Raw genomic sequence first — 25285 nt, 5'->3', positions numbered from 1 at the left:
TTCCTTTAATAGCAGTGAACGAGTCCGTCTGCCATCCATCAGAGGTGACCCACTTCTGCAGCCCTCAGCCTTCGTCTGTCCTCCCCTCTGCACGGACGAATGTCAGCGAATAGGGAGGGAATGGTGATATTTAAAGTCGCTACTGCCTTCAGTCAGAATCGCATTTGTCTTCCATCTTAGTATCAGTCTATTTTAATAGAGCAGAACCACACTGCACACGAACACGGTGAGAAAAGAAGGGATCAAAGTTGTCTGATGAGATAAGGAGGAAAGTAACAGCCAAGAATGGGCAGGGTAAAGGCTATAAGACCATCTACATCCAGTTTAATCCTCTTGTTGCTTATGATCCATGGAAATATAGCTAATCTCAGTGGACAAGACCACAAGCAGAAAAATGACCCCAGATTGAGCAGAAACAAAGAAAAATCACATTAAACAGATCCAAGTTGACCCCATGTTAAAGGTACAACAGTGTCAATTTTAGGAAGAAGTCATGAAGGCCTCACTTTTGAACAAGACATAAACAAAGAGTCTCGAGTTTGATACAAATCTGTGATGACAGGCCAAAGTGTTTCTGGGTTAATGTCTTATGAACAAATCAAAAAACAGAAAAAAAGAGAAGAAAGAAAGCTTTTTAGTGATTCACGTCAGCTCTATATTCACACAAACAAAATTGTGATTTCGGAGAAACAAACACCACCACCCCCTGTTCACCGCTGCAGCCTTGTGCCAGCTTCTAATTGGCTAATTTAATTGACCTATCTGCCCATGATCAGGGCTCGTTTCAAGCTTCACAGGCTCCGTCCAGAGCTCTGGTTTGTCTCGTGCTCTTTGATCTATCAGCACATCCTCGTCCCGCTCTGCTTGTTGTCTTGATATATTACATGTAGGTTTGGTCGCCCTCACTTCTGCCTAAAGCTTGAGGGTCATCCTGCACCTCACCTCCATCATTATACAGTACCAGCCCCCTTCAGGGTGGAGGACACTGCATCTGCATCCAGGGGCATTTCTAGACACTCTGGGGGCCCAAGGTAAATGGCCCCCCCACCCTCCGGGGGGGCCCTTTCCAGCTTGGGACCCTTGGCAATTGCCTGTAGGTAGCCTTCCCTGTTGCAACACCTCTGTCTGCATGAGCTAACCGTTAGCTCCAGATAAACGTTTTTCTTTCCAACTAGTTGATGAAAAAAAACGTGTATATAACGTACACTTTAACGTGTTTATTTGTGATGGGATGTCTTGAGTCAAGTAACGGCAACCAACCGTGCATTTTATTGTCAGTAATGGTAACAGTGTTATAATGGGGGAAATAGTAACTTTTTTGATTATTTGTTAATGAAAAAAGTAGCACTGTTAGTAATGCTATTATTTTATAACGCTGTTATTCCCATCACTTACAACAATAGTGATGAACACTTCATTGGCCAACACCAATAAAAATGTGTCACTGAGCAATACATTTGACGGCAAGTCGAATACTTGAACTGTCCTTCTTCCAAATTATGTATAAAACTGTATTAAAACACATCATTCTACAATAATATACTAAATAACAGCAAATTATATTTTAAAGCGATAGGCAGTGTATTCAAATGCAAAAAAGACAAACGTGGGTTAAAAGGGCACAGCTGTCTATTGTATTAGCAACACAGTATTTTAAGGTATGGGCCAGGATGGAAGCTTCTTACCAATTCATGGGTAAAACAGCTGGACTGGGAGTAAAATGCCATTTTCCCAGAACACAACCTGCTCAAACTATACTCAGACACAAATACCTTCTTTTATTAGTGTTTTTTGTTCATAATTCTAGATTTAAAAAAAGCAAAAAGGAAACAGATCGATGAGTACAAGACTTAGGATGAGACATGCTCTGCCTCAGGTAATTGCTCTGCTTCCATCTATCATCTATCTCTTTGGACCCTTTTTTCCCTTTATCTATCAACTAAAGGAAGATAATTGTGTTCCAAATAACAGCCCTCCCTCCCCTAGCCGAATGAGTAAAGGGCTCTCAGATGGCAGACATAAAAGCGTGAAGCTCGAGTGTGCGGATGAAAATAGCGCTCTGATATTTCTCTTTAATGGACCTCTCTATTGTCAAGTGGCACTCGGTGCAGATGGGGGCTGCAGGGTGAGGACGCGTGTTTACAACTCTTGTCGTCAGCAAGGCTTGTTTGTTCTGTTGTCGCCGTGCGCCGCGTCCCATTGTCGCTCTACGGGTCAGGCTATTTCCTCCATCGGGCTCTGAAACAGAGTGAGACGATAAAGCAATTTCATACAGCAGAGGGAACAGATGCAATCATGCTACCAGTAACCTGTGTGAGGAAGAATCAAACGTCTTGTCTCCAATCTTGAAGAGGCTAATGGAGGTCAGTGGAGACCAAACAGACACCTGTTGAAAGCAGAGTTACACCCTCTTAGTTCTGCTCCTGCCACTTCAGAGTCATAATATGATCCATTTGTGTGATTTTTTTACATTTATTTTTTTATATTTGCTGTGTGAGGTCTTGAGTAATGGATAAAAAGTGTCTTGTGAGGTCACATTAACCATGATCTTTGACCTTTAAATCTGATCAGTTCTTTACTTAAGGCAATGTGAATGTTTGCATCAAACATGAGGAAATTGTTTTTATAGAGATATTTAAGTTGAAGAGATATTAGTAGATATTCGTGCTAAATTTGTGTAAGTTCCCTCACATAGTGTTACTGAGATTTTGTGTCCACATGAATAGGACAGATGGACGCACGACGTACATGTGGATGAGCACCACAAAAATAATATGTCTCCAACATTGACTGTAACGCTGCATAACTGGATGAGGTTGTTGAGGTTGAAAACAGGCTAATAGGAAAACACTGTCAATCTCATCTACATGGATACAAGTAGATGAGATTGACAGTGTTTTCCTATTAGCCTGTTTTGATTGAGAGACAATAATTATTTTCAAAGTGTAACGTTGGGGGAACTCTGCCATCAAGTCCTTGTCTAACTATAGTAAGAGTTGTATTTGTGTACTCAGACAGAAAGAAATGTCATTAAAGCAGAAGTAAGTGATATATTTGTGTTAATATAAGTCTTAAATAGTTATATCTTCCGACAGCAATCACTTACATAGAGTGTTTGGACTGAAACACGGGTCTCTCAGTCCCTCTGCTCTGCTCTGAGCCGAAGAGAAAACATTTATCGTATCCTACAGTTTTTATCCAATGAGGAGAGAGAACGGCATGCAGGGCTGTGTGTGCAGCCAAGGAACGCCGTGAATGTGGCGACGTAGCGACGAGGACTGTTATGGTGCGTTCAAGGAAACTCGTATTTTTCCGACCGTGAAGTCGTACCAGTTCGATCTGGTACGAGTTCACCGGTCGGAAGTTACGAGTGGCCGTTATAGTGACTTTGACCGGTAAAACAGGTCGGAAAAACACGAGTGGGTTGCCTGGAACGCTACAAAGTCGTAAGTTGTGACTTGAAGCTGTAATTTACGATTTCAAAAGCCTGCCTGGAACGCAGCATTAGCGAAAACGACCAGACCACTCACTTCTGCTTTAATGGTCTTTTTCATATTATGTCCAGCACTATGTCAGTTCCACACCCTGTTCTTATACTTAACCCTAAGCCCTTAAAGGGATAGTTCAACATTTTGGCAAATTGACCCATTGCCATAGTCCCTATAGTCTTAGCAGTAGGTTTGTTTCCTTTAATTGTTGGTGCAAGCTATTTTCAGAATGGCGGAGCAGAGCTGCTCAGAGCTACGCTGCGGAGGCAAATGGGATTTCTTCATTTCCTCATCAAACTCATCAAATACACAATCCAACAACTCCAAAACACTCTCATGGACAAGTTGTGACCTGCACATTCACCACGCTATGAGATAATAACAGAACCATATGAGACAGAGTTGTTTTCGAGGTAAATTCATACAAAACCGCTGATCGGCAAGCAGTCTCTGCATTTGCCTCGAAAAACAACTCTGTCTCGTAACGTTCTGTTATTATCTCATAGCTTGGTGAATGTGCAGGTCACAACTTGTCCACAAGAGCGTTTTGGAGTTGTTGGACTGAGTATTTGATGAGTTTGATGACGGCTCTGCTCCGCCGTTCTAAAAATAGCTTGCACCGACAATTAAAGGTAACAAACCTACTCCTAAAACTATAGGGATTATGGCAATGGGCCAATTTGCCAAAATGTTGAACTATCCCTTTACACCCACTGGCCCATCCACGGCCCACGACCCATAGGTCAATGGGTTTTAAGGGTTAAACATACATTAAGGATGAGAGGACCTACATATTGATTATATGATCGAAAGTCTGATGTTTTCTCTTTCTGACTGACAGGTGGTTGTTGCTTAAAGATGAAGGAAACTTGAAGGAAGGATCCAGGGATGCTGCACTCTGGTCTGATTATAGGGAGAGGAAACCATCCCTGCTCTATTATCAAAACTTCCAATCCTCGACCTTTTCTTCCCGAACAGCGGATTCATCCCGTCTGGTCGGCTCGGCTGCCTCCTGAAGGAGACTGCTACGCAATCAGTGATCTGTTACTTTCTAAAAGTCTGTCTCTTCCTGTTCACTCGTGGTGCTGCTGCTGCTGTCGCCAAAGGAGTCCAGACTGCAAACTCCCACTGTGCTGTCACTGCTTTATGTTGGCAGGACTCTCATCTGTTGTCCTTGGCTGCTGTTCTGGAAATAAAAACCACCCACCACCCATCAGAGAAATGTCTTAAGTCATCAAATCCAAAAAGCAGCATTAGACAAATCTAAGAGAGCAGAAACAGAAAAAAAAAAAGTGTGTGGTATGGAGGTTCCCTACCTCACCCTCTGCACATTCTGTACAACTAACACTTGCTCTCAGTACTCTGTGATCCACAGGCTGTGTGTTAGTGTGGTATTATGCCACATATTTCCAGCCTAACAAGTCTTAGCGTTGATTTTAGTGCTTATCTCCTCATTATGTAATCACAGTTTCTCTCTAAAACCCACTTCACGCCTTCTGATAACGCCTTGGCGCTTCCTTTAAATGCAAGACCACCGGAGCTCAGTAAAAACAACACCTTCAGCGCAGCGCACAGTGCAGTAGGAGGCTGGTGTTAGAATAATACATCATCCACCTCCACCTGAGAAAATCTTCGCTGTGATCATTTATAATCTTCACAGGAGATAGAATGTTCCTGTTCCTGCCACAGAAAGATATAAACTCCTATCTCCACACGCTCCTGTTCAATAAAAAAGACATAGAGGAATATTTCAGAGCCCGTGCCCCCTTACATGGTCCTTTAGGGCAGAGCCTATCTGTAACACTGAGCAGAGCACATTCCTTTAACGGAGCACGACCTGTCAGTGCAGCTCATATCTGGTTCAAACTGGGATTATTTATGTCAGGATGCTGCTGATTTACATTCTGTGATAAGTCAGTATAACATGCAGTGATAATGTAACCGTGATGAGTCATCGTCGCAAGTGGATGAAGGTCTTAGAGGCTGCTGCAGCCACTCAGAGCCAATCAGAACGAGCGTTTCTTTTTTTTTTTTCATTCAAACTGAGGGAGTTTTGAGACGTTCATCTTCTTTGATAGTTTCTGACACTTTGCCAAGATTGTCACTTTTTGTGACCGAGAGATCTAGCCGAGTGGGTGCAGGGAGAAGTCTTCTTCCATATTTTTGTGCCTCTTTGTCCATCTGTCCCATTCTTGTGACACGCATTGAGGAAACTTCTTCGAAAAAAAAACCCCACATCACTCCCATTCTTGCCTCCCTCCACTGGCTACCCATCAGCCACAGGATACATTTCAAAATTCTGCTAATTGTCTTCAAATCACTGCATGGCCCCTTGTGCCTAATAACACCCGGCAGGGGGACTGCCAATGTAAATCAGCCAAGGCTGCAGTTGGTTACAGCTGCACCCCTTTGAAGGAAGTGCTGAATGCTACACTGTCCTCAAAAAAACAAATTAAAGCAGAAGTAAGCAGAATATTTGTGTTAATATAAGTCTTACTTAGTTATATCTTCCGACAACAATCACTTACATAGAATATTTGGTCCGAAACACGGGTCTGTCAGTCACTCTGCTCTGCTGTAAGCCGAGGAGAAAACCTTCCTTGTATCCTACAACCTTTATCCAATGAGGAGAGAGAACGGCATAAAGGGGCGGTCCTCTCTGTGTGTGCAGCCAAGGGATGCGCGTGAATGTGGTGACGTAGGGACGAGGGCGGGGACTGCTAACTCCATCGGCTGACAGGAAGTTAGCCAAAACCACCGGATCACTTACTTCTGCTTTAATTAATTAAATTGAAATTGAAACTCCATCAGAGGACCTCCAACTTCTGTCCGTCCACAGAGCTAGGACCAAGCAGTATGAGGACAGGGCCTTCTCTATCATCGCCCCCAAACTCTGGAATCCCCCCCTACTTATTCTCCTTAGCTTTTAACTGTACCTGATTTTTTTCGTTTCCTATAATTCATTTTCTATTCCTTTAATTCCACAATCTCCCTGGTCTTGGCCTCATATTACTTCTGTCAAACTCATCACTGATAGCTTTTATGATCATTCAGTTTTCCTTTCTTTTCTGTTGTGTTTATTCTCCTTTTGTTGCTGTTTTTGTATGTCTTTTTTTTCTACTTCTTATGTGTTTTAATTTTTAATTTATTTGTTTTACTTGTTTGTTTTTACGTGGTATTATGCTGTTCTTTTTAAATGTGTTGTCTTTATGTAAAGCACATCGAGTTGCCTCTTGTGTTGTGTTTAAGGTGCTATATCAATAAAGCTGAGTTGAATTGAGTGAAGTTGAGTTGAGTTGCGTGGTATGACTGTGTGCTACCTTTGATGGCCTCCATTGTTCACACTGAATCTTAAAAGTCATGCTCATCCAGTGGAATAATATTAATCGAGACTCAGTTTCCCATGATGCCCTCCACTTGCAATAAGGCCCCGCTGTGATAAAGTGACTTTGTTTTTCAACCTGTCACTTTCCCAGTGGAAAACACAACAGAATTTGTTGTAATTGGTCAAAAGAGAAAACATTTTATGTGTCATAAATCAGTGGACAAAGGTTTGACTTTCTGTTTAACATCATTAACTTGCTCTAAAGTCACAGATGCCAAATATAATTTCCCTCCCTGTAGTTGATTCGGACAGTCTCTGTTTAGTCTTTTGCTTTTGTTCAAAGAAATTCTGGAAAATGCTCGAGACCAGGAGTTGAAATGAAGAAAACACAGAAGAAGCTTCACCAGATGTTCTTCAGACTCCCCGGAGGAGACTGTGTGTGATGCAGATGTTCCAGAGGAAACTAAATCCTTCAGGAAATCCTCTCCCCCCATCCAGCACTTTTGCAGGATGATGCTGATCCAGAGAAAAGTGGATCCTGGCAGCTCAGCCGTTCTGCTGGGCCGCTGTGTGTTTATAGCTAATAGAAACATGTAGCTTATCAGCCGGTTATGTATAAAGAGGAAAGCCAGAGGGGCTGTAGGCCTCAGAAGTATGCAGTTATGTAACGCATTTACCTGCACGTATTCCATCCAGACACTGATAGATAAAGTGTCCGACTTGAAGTAGCCTATGTTGAATTTAAAACGTGTTTTCCATTTTGACCTCGGACCAATGTGGCAGTGAACACAGAGGTGACAGAGGTGGTGTGCTCGCTGCCGGCACATGTCCTCTGATTGGATTAGCAGCCCCTTTTGTCTAATTTTGTATTTTAAATTTGGAATTTAGGCCCAATTATGGCATCAGCTCTCAGATAAAAGGCACGTTTTGATTCTCGACACTGCACCTGACTCATAATTATGTGCTATGACTCGACTTTATTGGTGACGACCAGGTCTAATAATAAACCTGTTTTGCACTATACCTGCTGCATTGTTAGTTACCGTCGTGGAATCAAAGGAAATCATAATGCAGGCAGTGGCAGCCTCACTGTCAACTGAGTTATCTTCATGTTGTCTTAATGTCAGTGACAAATCAATAAAATATTGACACTCAATGTATCACTTAAGTGTTCACTACTTTAGATATAGCATGTTATGTGCCGATTTTAGCAGGATTCTGAAGGGAGGACCATGCAGTCTCCAGTGGAAGAGGTTCATCTTCCTGGGATCATGAATTAGACACATTATACACTGTTGCCCATAAAGTTGGAATAAATTATTATTACCATTTTTTTTTAACCTCTTCTCATAAAATAATTGTGACAATGTGATTTATTCTTGATAGATAAAGTGTACTGTATATCTTCTCAAAACGTAATTGATCAATCTCTTCCAAGCATATCACTGTGAAAATTAAACCACAATCAACCTTAATAATAGGAATAAAAAAGAGGAATGTGTCTGAAAACAAAATTCTTCCAACTTTATGGGCAACTGTGTATATCCTGGTACATAACCATTTTACACTTAATTGGGACTGGGAATATGCAAAAAAAAAAAAACATCTCAGCTGCAGTTTCTGAACCAGTTCGCTGTGGAGCAAAGAGCTGCATGGACAGAACAATCAAACTGATGATAAACGATTAAGAGAAAGGAGTTACACAGTATTTTTCACCCCCCAGCAGGGCCGTTGTATATGGAGAAAGGTGATGATAATTCTAAGGGCCCAGCGCCCAGTGCCCACAAAAAACCCCAGTAGTCTAATCTTTGCATGACTGAATTATTCTGCATAAGACCCTGACTAATACTCGTAGTAATGCTGCATTAGCATCAAAACAAAGTAGGCTAAATGAAAAATGATAATACATACGTAGTTTATGAATTTTTTTTTGGAAAAGTCAGGGGGCAGGGGCCCACTTTAGTATTCTTTCAGGGGGGCCAGAATTCCTAGCAACGGCCCTGCCCCCCAGTGGCATTTAATTTCAAATTTAGAGAAAATACACCAGCGTGTAGGTTGGACTGGATTCTGTGCTGCAACAGTCCTGCTCTGGTTGATTAACGCTTAATAATCTGTTATTTACTGACCTGTTATTAGCCATCTTATTCTCAAGATGAAGACTTTTCACATAATAAAGCATTTGTCAGAACTTATGAGGCTCAGACGGGTAAAAACTAAACTTACATTGGAGTTCAGTGTGATCAGGTCCACCTCCTCACCTGATGTGCGTTTCATCTTCATCATTCTCCTCCTCATTTCCATACCTCCCCTCTCTCCTCCTGTCGCCGCCCACCGCGCAGCTTCCTGCACACTGAGCTACCCAGGCTCCCCCAGCAGCAGTCCGTCAGTCCGCCGCGCTAACGGACTCTGTCACGCTGCTTTCCTCCTCTCCTCCCCGGGGCGTGATATTTGAGAGACACCGCTGCAACAGAGACCAGTCTTGTTTCTACAGCGAACAAACATGAACGAGATCAAGATTGCAGTGCTGGGCAGTGAGGGTGTCGGGAAATCAGGTAGGTGCGACACATGTAGGTGAACATGGGAGATAAAACAAGACCAGCTGTGATCATGGAGCTCACCTCTCTCTCTCTCTCTCTTTCTCTGTGTAGCTCTCATCGTCCGATTCCTCACCAGGCGCTTTATCGGAGAGTACGCGTCCTCCACAGGTAAGTGATCCGCGCCTGCACCTCTACTTTCTCTCTACTGACTTCTATTTACACACTTTGACACGAGTGCAATGTTGTAATTAACATAAAACATATAATTAACATTATACTTTCAAATATTTAAACATGAAAAAACACATTTACACTTAGGGAATATTCAAAGTTTGGTCCAACATCATGACTTCCTCGAAATCCAGCAGATCAGCTGTGATGTTCCTCTTGAACCTGTACAGTATAGACAATGCAATAACTTTTGTATCCACTGTTACATAGGCTACAGCTTTCACTTTCACATATATCCAAGTCTGTTGAAGGGATAGTTCAACATTTTTGGCAAATTCGCCTATTGCCATAATCCTGTAGTCATAGGAGTAGGTTAATTACCTGCATGTTGTTTTGAGATCAGCGGGGCAGAGCCGTGACCTGCTCAGTGAACACAATGGAGGTGAATGGCAGGTCCCCTGTCCCTCATCAAACTCATCAAATACACAATCCAACAACTCCAAAACACTCTTGTGGACAAGTTGTGACCTGCACATTCACCACGCTATGAGATAATAATGTAACATATGAGTTGTTTTAGAGGCAAATGCATAGCCGGAACTACATTCAAGACATTGCTGCTCGGCGGAGTGATATCAAAAGTGCAAGTAGTTCAGAGTATTTGCTTCATGTGTCATAATGTTACATAATTACATGATCATTTCATAGCGTGGTGAATGTGCAGGTCACAACTTGTCCATGAGAGCGTTTTGGAGTTGTTGGATTGTGTATTTGATGAGTTTGATGAGGGACAGGGGACCTGTACCGTTCACCTCCATTGTGTTCACTGAGCAGCTCGCGTCTCTGCCCTGATCTCAAAACAACATGCACCGACAATTAAAGGTAATGAACCTACTCCTATGACTATAGGGATTATGGCAATAGGTGAATTTGCCAAAATGTTGAACTATCCCTTTAAGCACCACTGCTGTTTCATAACACTGTTTACTTGTACTTTTATTCCTGTTTGATCTCTGCTGAGTTGACCGCAACTTCATTTTAAATATTTGATCTCCTCCACTCACTGTTATTTATTTTATTTTCTGGGGAGATTACCAGCTTCTGTCCGGCCTGCAGGGCTGTAATGATTAGGCAACATTCTGCAGCCTCCTCCAGCAGATAGCCTGTACCTGAGCTGACAACGTGCACACGGAGAGTGACTCACATGAGTTTGAAAGATTGCGGCTCAATGTGCCATTGTTTTCCCCGAGAGTATAATCTACCGGTAGTTTCATCTGAGCTCGTTCACTTTCAGCATGCGACTGTTTGGGTCGCTGCCCAGGTCACAATCAACACCGGTGAGAGAGGAGCTGCTTCACACGCTACATCTCCTCTGGTTTGATGATAACACATGAAACTCTCAGTCACGTTTATATGATCTACACTAAATTTAGAGCACAGAGGCAGTAAAAGTGCTATTTTAAGGGTTCAAAACCCAGTTATTGGCTGGAGTGTGACAACAGGACCAGCTCTGCTCACGTGAATGTGTGTGACTGACTTTAATGACAGAGTTACACACCTGTTCACTATTTCACAGAGGAACATGTAGATGATTAGAGTTTATAGGATTTCACTCGATGAAACTACTTGACACAAGGCTGACTTCAAATAACCAATGACACAGTTCAGCCATATACTGTACTAGGGTTCAACCTAGATTTCATAAATATACATCACAGATTAGATAACAGTCATGTCTTTTAAAACATTATTTTGTAATTACTTTATCCCATTGACCTCTTACCAGAGATCAGCTGAGCCTCTTATAGTCGTATAGTAGTAGTAGTAGTAGGAGGATGATATGTTTTTATGATATCTGTGGACTTGAGATGTCAAATTTATTCAATTTGTGGTGTGTTAATATGTAAAATGGTTTATATTTGTTGGTCATTGGTTGGTATTTGTTCATGGATTGGAGATACTACTACTGTACAAATCCATGGTAACACTTTATTTGACGCCTATCTCTAACACATTATAACCATACTTATAATGAGTTATAATGCAGTTATAGCACTGTATAACTCTAGTTATAAACACTCATAAATGATCATAATGCTTTATAACAATAATCGTAACACACTATAAAGCATTTTATCATGACTTATAAGGTCAGTTATTATAATACGTTATAATTGTTTGTAACTCCGCTGACAATGCCCACATCGATTATGCATCATAAAGTAATAATGTGTTATAATTGTCTTATAAACACGTATAACTATCATTATAAACACTCATAAGTTATCATAAGGCTTTATAACAATAAACATAACACATCATAGGGCATTTTATAATCGCTTATAAGGTCAAGTATTATAATAGAGTTATAATACTCTATATTATGTTGTGCTTATTGTTATAAAGCCTTATGATAATTTAGGAGTGCTTATAATGGTAGTTATACATGTTTATAAGCCAAGTCATGATAAAATGCTTTATAGTGTGTTATGATTACTGTTATAAAGCATTATGATCATTTATGAGTGTTTATAACTATAGTTATACAGTGTTATAACTGCATTATAACTCATTATAAGTATGGTTATAATGTGTTATAGAGATAGGCATCAAATAAAGTGTTACCAAATCCACCACTAATCATCAATATCAACATTTTCTCTCTATAAATGCTGCTGCTGCTCACCAGTATCACAAGTAGCTGTCACTCACAGCTAATTAATGCCCTAAAAAGTGATCTCCGCAAATTTGTATTCAAATAATTAAAGCTATAGAACTATAAAGCATATGGTTTTTTAAATCCACAAATGATCAGAGCTGGCCAGTCAGCCAATCACGTAACCAGTCTCTACATCTGTGGTGAGCAGGACAACCTCTCATGATTTACAACACTGTCAGCCTTTTTGATGGTCTACTTAGAATTTATGCAAAGAACAGAAATGGAAGAATACAAAAATAAATAAAAAACTAACTGGAACATTACTTGCCTCCTCCCACTCAAGAAGAACATTTCATCTGTTCTTCTTCATACCACAAGTTTCTTTAGCCATCTGTTTTGCCCTGTTCCTTTTCGTTGAACTGAGAATTAAATACACTGATAGAGTCATGTGGGTCCTTTCCGTGTCATATCTGCGTAAATCTACTTTTCCCCTCTCTAACATCTCATATTGGATTTTCTCTGTATATCGAGTAAGAGCCAGGTTTCAATAACAAAACAAGCTGTAAACACAGGACGCTCTGTTGTAGTGATTAGACTGGTTTGTTGTTGGGCAACAATTCCTGAGTGTGTTGAACTTTTAACTTCTCATTCACATGGTGTCAATTCAAAAACAGAGTACATGGGGTCTCAGTTGTGTGTGATTCTCCTCTCTTCCTCCCACAGAGTGCATATACAGGAAGTGTGTGTCTGTGGATGGGAGGCAGATCAACCTGGAGCTCTACGACCCGTGCTCTCAGGTGAGAAAGAAACAGAAGAAAGCGACACAAACGCACCAACACGGCCACCCGGCTGCAAAGCTCTGGTCTTAGTCTGAGCCCTCCTTCCTCTCAGGGGAAGCACAACTCCCTGATAACATCATAATCATAATGTTGTGCTTATTATCTCACATAATGAGGATAAAACTTGAGCCACATCCAGAAATAAAGAGCTTCTGTCCAGAGAACATCGTGTTATAAAACCAGGATTTGACCACAGGGAGCGTATAGTTGGTTTTAACGTCTCGGTGGATGTTTCTGTGATAAGACACTGTTGATTTCACACACTCTGAATACTTAGATTAGCATATTTGAATTTCTCTGAAGAAAAAAAACAGAGCTGAACAACATTATCCTGCAGAATAAACTTAAACAGACAGTCGATGAAGGATGTTATGAGTCCACTGCTGCCTCAAGACGCCGACTCACAGTCTGTAATTATGAGGATGGAGCCCAGAACCTAGTTACGGCTAGGCTGCTCCTTTAGACTGACCACACAACAACAACAGCCACATCTCTCTCTCTCTCTGGCTTTTTCTCACTCTCTCTATTTCTAACCCTCTTGTTCGTCTGATGTTTTATTCTTCTCACATCCAGCCACCGGCCCAATTTGGGGAGAAGTCCTGGTTCTCCTCAGGGCCGCTGTGACACTGCGTGTTGGTCATTAAATCCCCGCAGCAGCAGCAGCACACACACACACGCGCTGTTAAATCCGTAGCCTGTGATTGGACGAGTGCTGCGCCACAGAGGACTGAACCTGATGAAATCATGATCAAATATCATCAGATTGTTACAGAAGGGCCACATTACCACATTATTTTTCACCACATGAGTTTTTAATGGCTTGATATTCCACCTGGAGATGTCAGATTACTGGAGCTCATTATTCCTCTGCATCGCAACCTACTTTACAACTTTATTTTATTCAAACAGGCTCACTTGAAGCTGCACACGGCGTCTGTGTGTCCATAACCTGCTGCTTCACACTCGTTGCGCTTGAATGTGAAGCAAAAAAAACAAAAAACAGTCACTGTCATCCATCATAGTTTGCAGAGCCAGTCAAGCTTGCAGCTGAAGCACTGCCTCCAACCTGACTCCAGACTTAGGTCCATTAATCCGAGTTAGAGCAGGAGGATATGGAGGCCGTCTGCACAGTCCCAGGCTACACCTCCTAAACCTTCCTTTGTGTATTCAATCCTCACAACCAACTCAAAGTAACTGTAGATAAGACCTGACACACAAAAAACAACCAGTAGACAACAAACAGGTCCAGCTGAGCCTAATTAAACTGGTTTAAGATTTAAAGGGATAGTTCAACATTTTGGCAAATTGGACCATTGTCATAATCCCCATAGTTTTAGCAGTAGGTTTGTTACCTTTAATTGTCGGTGCAAGCTATTTTTAGAACAGCAGAGCAGAGCCGTGAGCTGCTCAGCTACGCTACGGAGGCTAATGGGATTTCTTGGTTTCCCTCATCAAACTCATCAAATACACAATCCAACAACTCCAAAACGCTCTGGTGGACAAGTTGTGACCTGAACATTCACCACGCTATGAAATAAAAACGGAACGTTACGAGACAGAGTTGTTTTGGAGGCAAATGCAGAGACTGCTTGCTGAAAAACTGCCTCCGATGGGAACACGCACCAGTGGTTTTGCATATACCTTGAAAACAACTCCGTCTCCGTCCACAAGAGCGTTTTGGAGTTGTTGGATTGTGTATTTGATGAGTTTGATGAGAGAAACCAAGAAATCCCATAAGCCTCGCGGCTCTGCTCTGCTGTTCTAAAAATAGCTTGCACCGACAATTAAAGATAACAAACCTACTGCTAAGACTATAGGGATTGAGGTGTGAGGCTGTTCCTCCAGCCTGACGACGTCTGTGTGAATTTGCACAAAGCGTAACTACAAAAAACACTTTTGTTTTTATTTGATATCAATTAAACTAAGTGTTTCTGTGTTTAGGTGTGCGAGGGGAAATCTGCGTTACACGACCAGATCCACTGGGCCGATGGTTTCATTTTGGTGTACGACATCAGCGACCGCTCCTCCTTCTTCACGGCCAAAGCCATCGTCCACCTGATCAGAGAGCTCCAGCTGGGATCTGGGAAGAGGTATGGAGTAATATCACTGTGACATAACACTGGCCTACTGGTTCTGTTCTACACCCAAAGCAGAACCAGAGAGAACCAGTGGATTTTCATCTCACAACATGCTCTGTCTATTTATTTATTTATAGGATCCCCATTAGCCGATGTCATGACATTAGCTATTCTTCCTGGGGTCCCCAATGCAATTTTTAAAAGAACATAGTGCATACTCACATTCATCGCTGTTACAGATCACTGTCACCTCGTCATCATATACACAGACAGCAAACAGTCTAGTCTAAAATACTGTATATTATTAGGTACAAAGAATACATCATACGTCACATTACAGTACCACAACAGTTCAACCCACAAATAAATTCCTATAATAAATTATAATACGTTATTTCTTACTCATTGAATTTTCAATGTATTTAAATAGTCTTTTACTACCTTTTTAAAAATGTGTTTTGAGTTAATTTTCTTAATGTTATTAGGTAATGTGTTCCATCCATGGCTCTGTATATTACAGTATGTTTTAAAAAGTTTGTTCTTGGTTTAGGTGCCAGTAAATTATTATATCTTGATTGTCTGGTTGTATATTTATTGACATTTCTGGTGAACGCTATCTGATCTGAGAAATATTGTGTTTTTTTTACTGTTAATCAAATTCCTCATGAAAGTCAGGAGACTTAATTTTAGTCTGTTTTCAACCAGAAGCCATGATAAATTCTGATGCATTTTAAAGGGATAGTTCACCCAAAATTCAAATTTCACTCATTATCTACTCACCCTCATGTCAACTAAGAGCTGTGAGAATTATCAGAGTCCTCCGTTCCTTCTCTGAGTTACGGGGGGGTCCGTGCAGCAGTATTTGTCCATATAATGGTTGTCAATGGATACCAACTTTCTTCGTCCAAAAAGACACACCAAAAAACATCCAAATACCTCCACACTGCTCGTCTGTAATGTCCCTCTTGTATTGAAGCCCCGACATGAGAAATTGTTCCGAAAAAAAAAAAAAGTCTATATTTTAAGCTTGTTTGTAGTTCACTGCTCTTCCTGTGTCAGTGCAAATCTCGCGTGATTTGCACTGACCGGCGGAACAATTTCTCATGTCGGGGCTTCAATACAAGAGGGACATTACAGACGAGCAGTATGGAGGTATTTGGATGTTTTTTGGTGTGTCTTTTTGGACGAAGAAAGTTGGTATCCATTGACAACCATTATATGGACAAATACTGCTGCGCGGACCCCCCGTAACTCAGAGAAGAGACGGAGGACTCTAAAAATTCTCACAGCTCTTCGTCAACATGAGGGTGAGTAGATAATGAGTGAAATTTGAATTTTGGGTGAACTATCCCTTTAAGATATTTGCATGCAGTGAACAATCGAGAGCAATCCTAGCTGCTTTGTCTTTGCCCCACAGGGACGCGGACTCTCTCATCTTCTTGGTGGGCAACAAGCAGGACCTGTGCCACATGAGGGAGGTCCAGCGCGAGGAGGGCCAGCGCCTGGCCGCCGAGTACCGCTGCCAGTTCTACGAGCTGTCGGTGGCCGAGCACTACCAGGAGGTGGCGTTTATCTTCTCCAAGGTGGTGCAGAACGCCAGCCTGGGCAGCAAAGCCAAGGAGCGCAGGAGACGCCCCAGCGGCTCCAAGTCCATGGCCAAGCTCATCAACAACGTGTTCGGCAAGAGGAGGAAATCAGTGTGAAAAGGCTTGGACAACCAATGACACTTTGCTTGGCTTTGTATCTATACGATTGTGTTTTGTGTTGCTGTTGATTAGCATGGAACTGACATACGGTATATATGTGTAGATATATAGATAGTGCTAATACAGTAGTAGGCTACACAGCACATACCTGAGCCCACTCACTCCCTGCTTTTACTCTTTAAGATCGTGACAATGACAAAAGACAAAATGTCCCGAAGCTTCTCGGTCCAAGCAACTCAACTCAATTCATGGAAAAGATTTGTTGAAGAACTAATCAAATCTGAGCTTCAAGTATTTAATCTGATTTATATGACTCAGCCTTTAAATCTGTGCTGTATCACTGTGATTAGTCTCACATATTGTATCTTTTCAGCTTTACGATACATGTCCAGACTAAAAGAGGTGAAATTATGTCATGGTATGTAATATAATATTATGTAATATGGAAATGACTTGTTTTCTAGATCAGACAGAGGTTAAAGGTTCTGTAAATGAGATTTAGAGGGATAATAAAAGCATTTGTTATTCAGGTCTGAGGTGTTGGTGCTCCGGTGTAACATCCAATGGCAGAGATGATCGTTTACAGAGGCTTTAAGTAGGAATTAAAGGACCTAGATATTTCCACAACAAGCTGAAATGTAGCGAGACGCCGTTGGATCAGATGAATGGGCTTCACACTTCCTGCGCTCAGATTGATGCTTCACACAGATGTCACGATGAGTGGTTGGTTTCACTGAAACAACATTCAGTGGACAAAATAAGAAGATGTATCCAGACTGTTAGGTCACATCAGTATCAGCACCAGTGTCCAGTCCACCGAGCTGAAAATCCCTGAGAACATCACTATGACATGATCAGGGCTCTTTTCCTACCAGACATTTGTCGCCACGGTAACGCTAATAAGCGCTTAAGATTGGTTCATGGTGAAGGTTGAGGAACAGCCACGGTTTACTTATCATCATGTGACCAAAGAGTTGTCGTACACAAGTGGGGCGGATGGGAAACGGTGTCATACGTGAGCGACCTCCATCAGTTTTCCTTTATTTCTGCAAGTGATTTTTTTTATCTGTTACCATGGTAACAATTTTCTTGAATTAAAAGTCCTTTCACCTGTGTGTTGTCTGCTTATTTATACTTTGGTAAATATCACAATTATGAAACTTATATCAACTTTGGACATCATTGATTTGATAATAATAATAATAATAGTATTTATATAGCACCTTTAAAGCAGAAGTAAGCGGAATGTTTGTGTTAATATAAGTCTTAAATAGTTATATCTCCCGACAGCAATCACTTACATAGAGTGTTTGGTCTGAAACACGGGTCTGTCACTCACTCTGCTCTGCTCTGAGCCGAGGAGAAAACTTTCCTTGTATCCTACAACCTTTATCCAATGAGGAGAGAGAACGGCATAAAGGGGCGGTCCTCTCTGTGTGTGCAGCCAAGGGATGCGCATGAATGTGGTGACGTAGGGACGAGGCCGGGGAATGCTAACTCCATCGGCTGACAGAAAGTTAGCCAAAACCACCGGATCGCTTACTTCTGCTTTGAAAACACAAGTTTACAAAATGCTTCACAGAACAATCTAGAAGAGACAAGTCACAAATGCCATAAGAGGTGGACCGCCCAAGCAATACAGCAACACAGGCAATACAAGAACCCAACAACAAATTGAGACCAGGAAGACTCAAATTAAAGTGCAGGATGCAGTTAAAAATAAATAAAAGGGGGGTATACATGATAAAAACAAATAAAATTAGATGAAATAAGATAAGAAAAGATGAGATAAAATAGTTAAATATAGAGTCACATAATGAGACAAATGTCCGTACTCGCTGCAGCTCATGCAGAAGCGGAACCAAGTTCAGCTGAGGAACGATTCGAATGCATCACTGTAAGTTTGTAAAGATGCAAAGAGAGCATGACATGACTGAAGATAATCAGGTCATATCCACACACACATTCATCCACTAGAGTACAAAAATATCTAGAATTACTAACGTGTGGCTGTCTGCCTCTGCCAAGACTTTTTTTTTTCTCCTGTTCTCAACATATCGTGTTCTCATGGCCTACATGCGTTTTATTAGATCACAGTGACCTTTGACCAACATCCAGTCAGTTTGTCCTTGAATCTGTCAAGGTGCTGTACTGAGATGTCTATGAGAATAAGACAGACCCACAGACAACACAACACAGTACAATACATGCACTTGTAGCATAGAGTGTTTACACAGAAAGACTGTTAAACCTGCTGCAGTGCTTGGACTCAGCAGGTTATATAGTTGCTGGTGTGTGAGTGAGTGTTTATCTAGCATGAGCCGAAATCAGTCTCCATCTCCAGTTTCACATTCCAATCCTGAAATGTCACCGGTTGGCTTTGTGTCTTGAAATCTAATAATTAAACAAGCTTGAGTAAAGTAAGGTCTGACGTGATTGGCTGTCAGGAATGTGCCACAGATATCAGAGTGACATTCAGTATCGGAGACGTGGAAGGCGCTGTGAATCAGTTCAAGGAGACGGAGATCGGGCTTTTATTCTGCTGATTGGTGACGGTGTGAATAGGGAGCCATGCTGTGAGTGTCATCACCTCATCGGAGCTGGTTGGGACGGATGAACCTGACTTTAGATGTGAGTGGAGTTCACAGAGGGTTGCTGAGTTACCATGTGGAGGTTGGGATGGTGCAGGTCGGATCAGGTCGTGCTCCAGTTTTGAGGACTCTCTCCAGGCTTTACTCACCAACGTTAACCGGATCATTCGGTGGAAATGAATGCGTCCCGGAACAGGCCCCAGGGCGGTGAAGGGCCCTCAGTGATGTTGTTTATCTCAGGGCGGCTGAAACACAGAGGGACAAGACAAAACTGTTGAGCTGCAGCAGCTTCATACGGTGTGATTCCTTCAAATCTGAAGCATTGGTTTCTTTTTTCTTTTTTTATCAGAGAGCAGCATGCAAGATCCTTTCAGCACAATTACACACAAAAAACACATTGCACACACACCATTTGTACTTTTATTCTCCCATCTATTGCTCTCCCTTTTTATTTTACAATGTGCAAAATAAGATCCTCATTAACGAAGAGCTACCCATAGCAATTTTCACTAATCCCAATAGTTAATAGTCTGATTGGTAGTTCAAACCACGTAACAAACGTACTCAAAGCTGGTCTTCTTGATCTTATATAGTGTATATCTGATCCATTTCGACCAATTTTCTTAAAGGGATAGTACAACATTTTGGCAAATTCGCCCATTGCCATAATCCCTATAGTTTTAGGAGTAGGTTTGCTAAATTTAACTGTCAGTGCAAGCTATTTTTAGAATGGCGGAGCAGAGCCACGAGCTGCTCAGAGCTACACTATGGAGGCTAATGGGATTTCTTGGTTTCCCTCATCAAACTCATCAAATACACAATCCAACAACTCCAAAACGCTCTGGTGGACTTGTTGTGACCTGCACATTCACCACGCTATGAGATAATAACGGAACGTTACGAGACAGAGAGGGAATTTACCTCGAAAACAACTCTGTCTCATAACGTTTCGTTATTATTTCATAGCGTAGTGAATGTCCAGGTCACAACTTGTCCACCAGGGAGTGTTGGAGTTGTTGGATTGTGTATTTGATGAGTTTGATGAGGGAAACCAAGAAATCCCATTAGCCTCCGTAGCGTAGCTCTGAGCAGCTTGCGGCTCTGCTCCGCCGTTCTAAAAATAGCTTGCACCGACAATTAAAGGTAACAAACCTACTCCTAAAACTATAGGGATTATGGCAATGGGCGAATTTGCCACTATCCCTTTAAATTTCTCCGATTGTATTTTTAAAGCGAATGTCAGTCTCCATAATGAACAGTTCCTTGCCAGTCTTCCAGTGTTGGTGCGTTGGGTTGTATCCTCTTCCTTGCTACAGCTTTCTTCCCTCCAATCAAGAAGCATCAGTTTCTATAGCGATGGTGCAGATCGTCTCAAACGTTACTCCAATACAAGTAGGAAAAAGTACACTTTTTACTCCACTATATTGTCATTACGTACTCACTCATGCAGGAGTGCAGTATTTCTCTTGGTGCAGAGCGTATCCAAACCCAGGCTGGGTCCAGGACTGCGTCTGCTTCACAGACCTGGAATCTGTTTGATGTCTTGGGCGGGGCCGTGGTGAACACATGGCTCTGGTTAGGGCTTGTTGAGGACTCCACCAGGGTCCAGCAGCCGGCGGCCTCCGAGCCTGATCCCTCTGTGTTATGACAGCGGATTTGAACGTGGGCACGGTGCATGGTGGCGTCTAATCCGCTCCAACCATTAGAAATCCTTCTCACTTTCTCTCTCACATTACTCCACAGATCAGCCTGACGGACAGCTCCATGGTAAACACCTTTAGCTCTGGGCTTATACCACACACTGATATTGTTCTCTGTCGCTGGGCCCAGGAACTCTGCATTGTGATTCAACTGGCATGAAAACATGAGCGTATCTGTAAATCCATGAAATGTAATATCACAATGTGTGAGGTTGAATTGAATGAATGAATGATGTCACATCAGATAATCTACTGTATTATACATATTTGAGAACTTTTAAAAACAGAATCTCAGCCATGCTTAGAGAGTTAATCAAAACCTACATGCAAATCAACACAATAACTATAATATTAAAACTATATAGTTGACTAAGGGTCATTATAATAGTATTTGTATGGTTTTAACCCTGCAAACAAATGTGATACATGTACATATAGTACATTTCTATATACAATATATATTTATAAGAAGCACCATGTAAAAAAAAAAAAAAAGTATGACAAAATTGGAAAAATCATGTCATCTATTAACACCCATGCCGGGTCCAATTATGTATGGCCATGTATACTGTATGTATATATTGTAGGGTACAATACCAGTCAAAAGTTTGGACACACCTTCTCATTCAATGGTCTTTCTTTACTTTTATTACTTTCTACATTGTAGATTCATACTGAATACATCAAAACTATGAAGGAACACATATGGAATTATATAAACACAAAAATGTTAATTAATAAATAAAGAAAAATAAAGAAAAACATTGAATGAGAGGGTATGTCCAAACTTTTGACTGGTAGTGTAGTTCACAACAGTATATTCACCAGTACATGTTGATATCATATATGTGTTCCAAAATGTATCCAGAATGAAAAGAGAAATAAAATGAATGAGAGATGACAAAGAAAAACAAATGTAAATAAGACTGGATGAAATGGATAACTAGATTTTGTGTGTGTGTGTTTTAATAGAATTAAATGAAAACTTAATTCAATTTAAACATGAAAAGTCATATTATTGATATTTTGAAAATAAATATACAAATGTTACTATGGGTATTTCAAATACTCTGTGTATGAGAGGTGCTGTATGAACAAGTTAACTCATAAAAAACCTCCCATACTTGTAAATATCCAGCTTATTAACAGGTGGGTCTATATATGGCTGTCACGTGCATTAATACTGAGAGACTGAGCGCACAACACAACACAATGCAACAGGTAGGCCTACAGGGGCTCAAAGTAAAACATGTGTAAGAGGAGATGTTCAGTGAATTAGAGGAACAAATGTCTTCCAGCCGCAGCAATAAGAGCTTCTCTTCAGTCATGATGCTGCCTGGGAGAACATCCATAATGACACATAAGTGTTTCCATTACTGTTTTAGATCACATCTATTTCTCTGGCAAGAGAGCAACACGGTGACGCTCAGCCCTGAACAGCCTGCGTTCGTTTCATAGGCAGAGAAATGAAGGCACGTCTGAGCTCTCACAGACGTCACAGAAAGACGCATGTGGTAGAAACTGAGGGGGGGAGGAGAGGGTGTGTGTGTTATGGGGGTGTGTGGGAATGACGGAGGAATGTTTGTCTTCAATCAATGACATAACAAAAGAACAGTATTGTAATTTATCATCATTATTAATCAGAAGTAATGGACCCAAATCAGGATGGACAGATTCATGCATGAGTCTCTCTTCCTTCCTGTTTTCTCTCAGTTTAAAGGAAGAGAGTGAAACAGTGAAGAGGTTTCATGCTCACACATTCTGTATACAGTCTCAATATCATCACACACAGTTCTTGCACTTGAACCTTTTCACTACGATGCCCCTGCAGTTGCCCCGTGGGGCTGTTGTGATCACACCTCTGCACTTCCATCATAAAACTCAACATCCAGCTCTCTTCTGCCACCTGCTGGTCTGGACACGGTGAGTCCGCCTTCCCCCCAAATGTTGCAATTTAACCCAGTAAAATTACATTTTATCATCATATCAATAACTAAATAAATATGCAGGCTGCCCCGGTTCGAGTCCCGCATTGAGCGGCCCTTTCCTGCATGCCAACCCCCCCAAACTCCCCATTTCCTGTCTCTCTCTCATTAGGTGAAAAAGCCCAAAAAATATATACTTGAAAAAACAACTAACTAAATAAATAAAATAAAAAGAAAAGGGAAAAAAAATCACCATTCTTTATTCAAATTGTTTGACCTCTCTGACCTCTCAGCAAGAAGGTTCTAGGTTCGATTCCCGGGTCTGGCGCCTTTCTGGGTGGAGCAGTGTTAATTTTGTCAGCTATTTTTCAATTTAGTTTTAGTCTTAGTCTTGTGTCAAATGCCCTTATAAGTTTTAGTCATATTTAGTTAGCTTGTATTCTTTTTTGTTTAGTCACATTTAGTCGACGAAAAGTCTTGGCATTTTAGTCTAGTTTTAGTCAAAGAAAATCCAAAGTATTTTAGTCTAGTTTTAGTCAATAGTCTTTTTTTAGTCTTTGAAAGCAGATTGACAGTAATGTTAATCACAACTAATCTACTCAAACCAATATTGACAGGCAGCTGTCAGATGAGCCAACTTTCCAGCTTGTGTGTGCGTTTATGTAGGCTATTTGTCAGTATCTAAACAGAGATGCACACACACACACACACACACACACACACACACACACACACACACACACACACACACAGCGCAGAAGCGACCGACCAGCGCGGAGACGCGTCTATACGCCAGGGACACACCGGCCGCAGAAGCGCCGGTGTGTCGCCCTTTGATGGGGGACAGCCTTCCATTTCGAAACACCCCCATTTCGAAACACCTCCATTTCGAAACACCCCCACTACGAAACACCGCTGTTCCGACCCTTCTCCAGAAACACCGCTGCTCCGAAATTGATTTTCAAGTTCAAATTACTTCAAACACTGCAGTCCGCTCACCGGCCGCACTCATGCAACTCATTGGTTTTTTTTTTTTATTGCTAATAGGCTTATGTCACTATCTTCATTTAGCCTATTAGCTATGTATATTTTCGCTTGTATCAAACACATTTAAACGTTTGTCAAATCTTTTTACAGACGCTATCAGTGGTGCTGAAATCCCTGTGCTGAAATAAACTGTCGATCTGCCGACACACACACACACACGCACACACACACGCACACGCACACACACACACACACACAATCTCGACTGTAACACAACACCTAAGAAAGACTAATAGCCTAATTGATTCGTATTTCTTCCACTTACAGAACTGTTTACGACTTGAAACAATGTGACGTTTCTGACCAAATGTTGCGGCTTCAAATGCATCACATTCCCACATCCAGTTACGCAGGCAGCTGTCCAGGGTGCTGAGGTGACAGATAAAGTAGACTGCACTCTGCACTCTGGTGTTTGCTGGGCAGATCTGTCCCACTTGCTTTCTCATCCACTCTGTTGTGGGACATCTCCCACAGAGCAAAACATTTTTTTCTCTCTGCTCGGCTCGAGCGCGACTGAACTCTGGCTTGAACCCACTTCACCCAGGCGCGAGCCTGCAGCCCCCGCTCCTGCTGACAACAGACCGGGGGAGAAAAGAGACACATTTGCTCAGATCAGGCTGTGTGATTATGCACGAAGATCGGTATAACGCATTGGAGCAATTTTCATACAATTTCGGATATTTAGCATGATAAAGTAATTTAATTTCAACATAACCAGCCATTGGATCAGCTGAAGCATAATGAGCGTTATATGAAGTAGACTATTTGCTTGTTTTGCGGTTAAGATTATAGATGATCTATTTGAACCCACAAAGGAAAAAAGGATAAATGCGCAGCCTCCGTTTCCTTTCTGATTGTGTCCGTTCGGAGTGGGGGGGGGTCGAAATGGAGGGGTTTCCCCAATAGCCTTTTCGGAATAGCGGGGTCTTTAGAAAAAATAGAAAACCCCGCTATTGCGATGAATGGAGGTCTATTGTCGGAAAGGCGGGGCTTCGGAAAGGCGGGGTGTAACCCCTTTGATGTTAACGATTGTGTCGTTCACACCGGAGCCATATCGCTCTGGTTCACAGCAGCAGCAGCGCCGCGGCCGCGAGCCGCCAGCGATGCTGTCAAACCAGGCAGGAAGTCGCACAAAGAAACAACGAGAGAATCCGGTTAATTTTCAAAATAAAACACGGCGATTGACAAATGTAATGATGTGAACAGGAGGGCTCCGGCT

General features: G+C 41.7%; 1 protein-coding gene across 1 annotated transcript; it reads left to right on the top strand.

Moving 5' to 3' along the window:
* Positions 1–9195: 9195 nt before the first annotated feature.
* Positions 9196–17583, top strand: rergla (RERG/RAS-like a). The gene is made up of 5 exons (XM_083999179.1): positions 9196–9365; positions 9462–9518; positions 12904–12977; positions 14961–15109; positions 16515–17583. The coding sequence occupies exons 1-5, from the start codon at positions 9314–9316 to the stop codon at positions 16798–16800; spliced, it is 618 nt and encodes a 205-aa protein (XP_083855305.1). The 5' UTR covers positions 9196–9313; the 3' UTR covers positions 16801–17583.
* The last annotated feature ends 7702 nt before the right edge of the window (positions 17584–25285 follow it).

Source organism: Trachurus trachurus (genome assembly GCF_905171665.1).
Source record: "Trachurus trachurus genome assembly, chromosome: 23".
Classification (NCBI taxonomy): Eukaryota; Metazoa; Chordata; class Actinopteri; order Carangiformes; family Carangidae; genus Trachurus; species Trachurus trachurus.
This window is presented reverse-complemented; position numbering and strand designations above follow the sequence as displayed.